This window comes from Propithecus coquereli, unplaced genomic scaffold (genome assembly GCF_000956105.1).
Source record: "Propithecus coquereli isolate 6110/MARCELLA unplaced genomic scaffold, Pcoq_1.0 Scaffold114, whole genome shotgun sequence".
Taxonomy (NCBI): domain Eukaryota; kingdom Metazoa; phylum Chordata; class Mammalia; order Primates; family Indriidae; genus Propithecus; species Propithecus coquereli.
In genome coordinates, this window is record NW_012135414.1 from 363,237 (window position 1) to 366,257 (window position 3,021).

At 39.8% G+C, this 3,021-nt stretch overlaps 1 protein-coding gene across 1 annotated transcript in view; it reads right to left on the reverse strand.

The window, feature by feature from the left end:
• Positions 1-1,400: 1,400 nt before the first annotated feature.
• DCAF10 (DDB1 and CUL4 associated factor 10) overlaps positions 1,401-3,021 on the reverse strand; it is a 52,757-nt gene continuing 51,136 nt past the window's right edge. Inside the window, exon 6 of the mRNA XM_012655812.1 lies at positions 1,401-2,243. Coding sequence (XP_012511266.1) covers positions 1,875-2,243 — 369 coding nt within the window. The 3' untranslated portion in view covers positions 1,401-1,874. The remainder of the gene's footprint in view (positions 2,244-3,021) is intronic.

Consider the following 3,021-nt stretch of genomic DNA (forward strand, 5'->3'; position numbering starts at 1 on the left):
ATTTTAAATACTTTTCTTCCTATGGCTGGAATTCTCAGCATCTACTCCCATGCTTTTTTTTTTTTTCCAATCTATTGGCCGGTTTAAGAGTATTCACAATAATATAACTTAAAGTGTCCATAAGTCATTGTTTTTAACAGCCAGCAGAATACACTAGAAATTGCCCTGAGCAAGGAATTAGAAGACTTGAATTCAAGTCCTGGCTCTGCCACTAACTTTGCAGGGTGACCTTAAACAAGTCAATTAACTCCTCTCATTTGTCAGATGATTCAATTGATTCCATTCCAAGTTATCGTCTATTGATTTCATTTACTTATTATTTTTTAAATGCTTTAAATACCTTCTGGGAATTGTGTTAAGTACCAGATAGGTAGAGAAGTATTTACTGCTGATTAAGGTTGTGTTTTTCAAACTGTGATCCAGAGACTACCAGAATAAAGATTACTTGGGATTCCAGTTAAAAATTCAGATTCCTGTCCTCTCCCTGGCTGAATCAGAATCTCCTAAGGTGAGGCCAAAGTTTCTGCATTTTTCACAAGCTCTTCAATGATTACAATGTACCCTAATGTTTGAAAACCACTGGCCAAAAGAAAATGAGACCTAAGAGAGCAAGGCTGGTGCATGGCTTAAATCACTCCGTCACTCTAGTAATCCTCTAAACACTATGCCATCCCGTGTGGAGGAGACTGGAAGAAAGCTGTTATTCAACAGAGCAGTCAGCCTTGTGCTTAACCCCCTACTTAATGCTTTCTACTTGCTGTGTTCCATAACAAAACAGAAAAACAAGTGTTCATTTCAGCACTTAGTCTTGACATCCAAGTCACTTACTACCATGGTTATGACAACAGCTTGAAGAGGACTGCAGTTCTCCCTTCACTAAGGGTAAGAAAGGTGAGCTTGTGACACCTGGCTCAGGAAAGAATGATGAGTCAACCTCCACCTCTTTACTCCTGATTGCCCCTCCACCCCAATATTGTTAACACATCATCCTGTGTGATTCAAATAATCTGGCAGAGAAAACACAGCAAATCTAAGTCACATTGTTCTCATCACTCTGTGGCCAGATACTGTACTAATCTAATAAAGAAATCCTTTTCTGTATAATAGAAATGTCCAAAGCCCATTCCTTCCCCTCCTTTCCTTTCTAATGCTGTCGATAGGAACAAAATACCAAGTAAGGATACATGCTAGAGATTTTAAATTCATACAAGTAAATTACAAAGAGAGGTGGTAATATTTTTTTCTAGAATTTCACAACAAAATCCCTCTCATGAGGAAAAAATCTGTATAACAGGAAACTTAAAAGACATTTTGGTGTAAGACTATCTTAACAATTATGAGAATAACACCATTATCTGTGCTCAGTATAGAGAAATATAACAGCAACCTTAAAAGGCAAAATACACTAAGTAAAGATGAAATTTCTTTTCAACAACCAATATGCCAACATCAAACTTCTGAGTTGTATTCAATTCTGGTGTCATGGGTTTCTCCTACCCCAACCAAAACTCCTGCCAAAAAATCCTGTCCACAAAATCAAAAACCAAAAAGAAAGAGAGAGAGTGCACACACGCAAGAGAAAGGAACTTGGCAAGAGCTACCGTGCAAAGTAACCAGAAGAACTGGAGTTCAGTGGCACAGATTGGCAGGAGCAGAGGAATGCTGAAAAAGATGATGCTGCATAGAGTCTAACTTGGAGATGCCCGTGTGATGCCGGATGACCAAGTACTCAGGTCACAGGTGTGTTCATGGACCCATAAGAACCAGGATCTTGACCCAAACTTATAAGATGTTCTAAAAAGAAAATACTTCACCTAAATTGAAGTAATTTATAAGTCAAACACCAGAAGTTCCTTATTTGATGTAAGTTGTGCCTAAAACTTTGGCTGATACAAAGAAACCCGTCCACTAAGGCACCCTGAGGCAATCTGACAATGTGTTGGAGAGAACTTTGTCGTCAGTACCACATCATTATGAGAGTACAAAGAACGGATCACCCGCAGGGGACTGGCTTCTTTGGGCAAACAGTCAACAAGTTCACTGCACTGTTTGTCAAATCCCAACAAGCGAATCCCGTAGCCATGTGGGGAAGAAATCATTCGCCCATCAGGGCTGAAGCAAAGTTCTTTGATGTAACCCCTGCCTACATTGGCTTCTTCAATGTAATGAGTCAGTCGTAGAGAACAGCGAGGTGAGACAGGTCGCACCGGAGCTCCTTCTTGGAATTCATAGACACAAGTCCACTGTGGGGAGAGAAGGGAGACAAACCAAGGTTATAGAGGTGAAACAGTACCACAGATATTACTTATTTTAAAAAAGCTCAACAGATTGCCAAAGCCACAGAATTATTGCAAGAAATCAATCAGATGAATGCTATCCTCCTCCCAACTAAGGAAACTTGAAGGCCCCATATCTTCTTATCTTCTTAAGCTTAGGTTATTCTGTGCTATAACACTTTAAAGCCTTTTGTTCCCTGAAGCTGCCTGTGACTTTCGTAGTAATACATTCTCTTTTCTGAGGGCAAAAACAATCTTGGTATTTTAAAACTTCCTGGGGTACATCCAAGTCCTAGAGTACCTTACCTCTTCCCCTGCACAATTCAAAGGCTCTTTCTTCTCTCCTTTTAGTTCTGGCTTCTAAAGCCAATGAGATCCTTGGAAGACTCTTACTTTCCAGAGTGAGGAAAATCATAAAGTTATTTAAGACCTTTTCCCCTAGTCATCAGTTTAGACTCTTCCTTTCCCAGAGTTTCCCTGGTTTTTAAAAAGAGAAAATTATAATACTCAATTGGCTTAGCAAAACCTCACTTTTAGCCAGCTCAGCTGAAAACACCTCAGTCCCATGGTTACCATATAAGGGGTTTTTTTGTGTGTGTTTGTTTTGTGTTTTTTAGAGTCAGGGTCTTGCTATATCACCCAGACTGGTCTTGAACTCCTGGACTCAAGTGATCCTCTCAGCCTCCCAAGTAGCTGGGACTACAGGCATGAGCTGTGCTTTTTTTTTTTTTTTTTTGAGACAGAG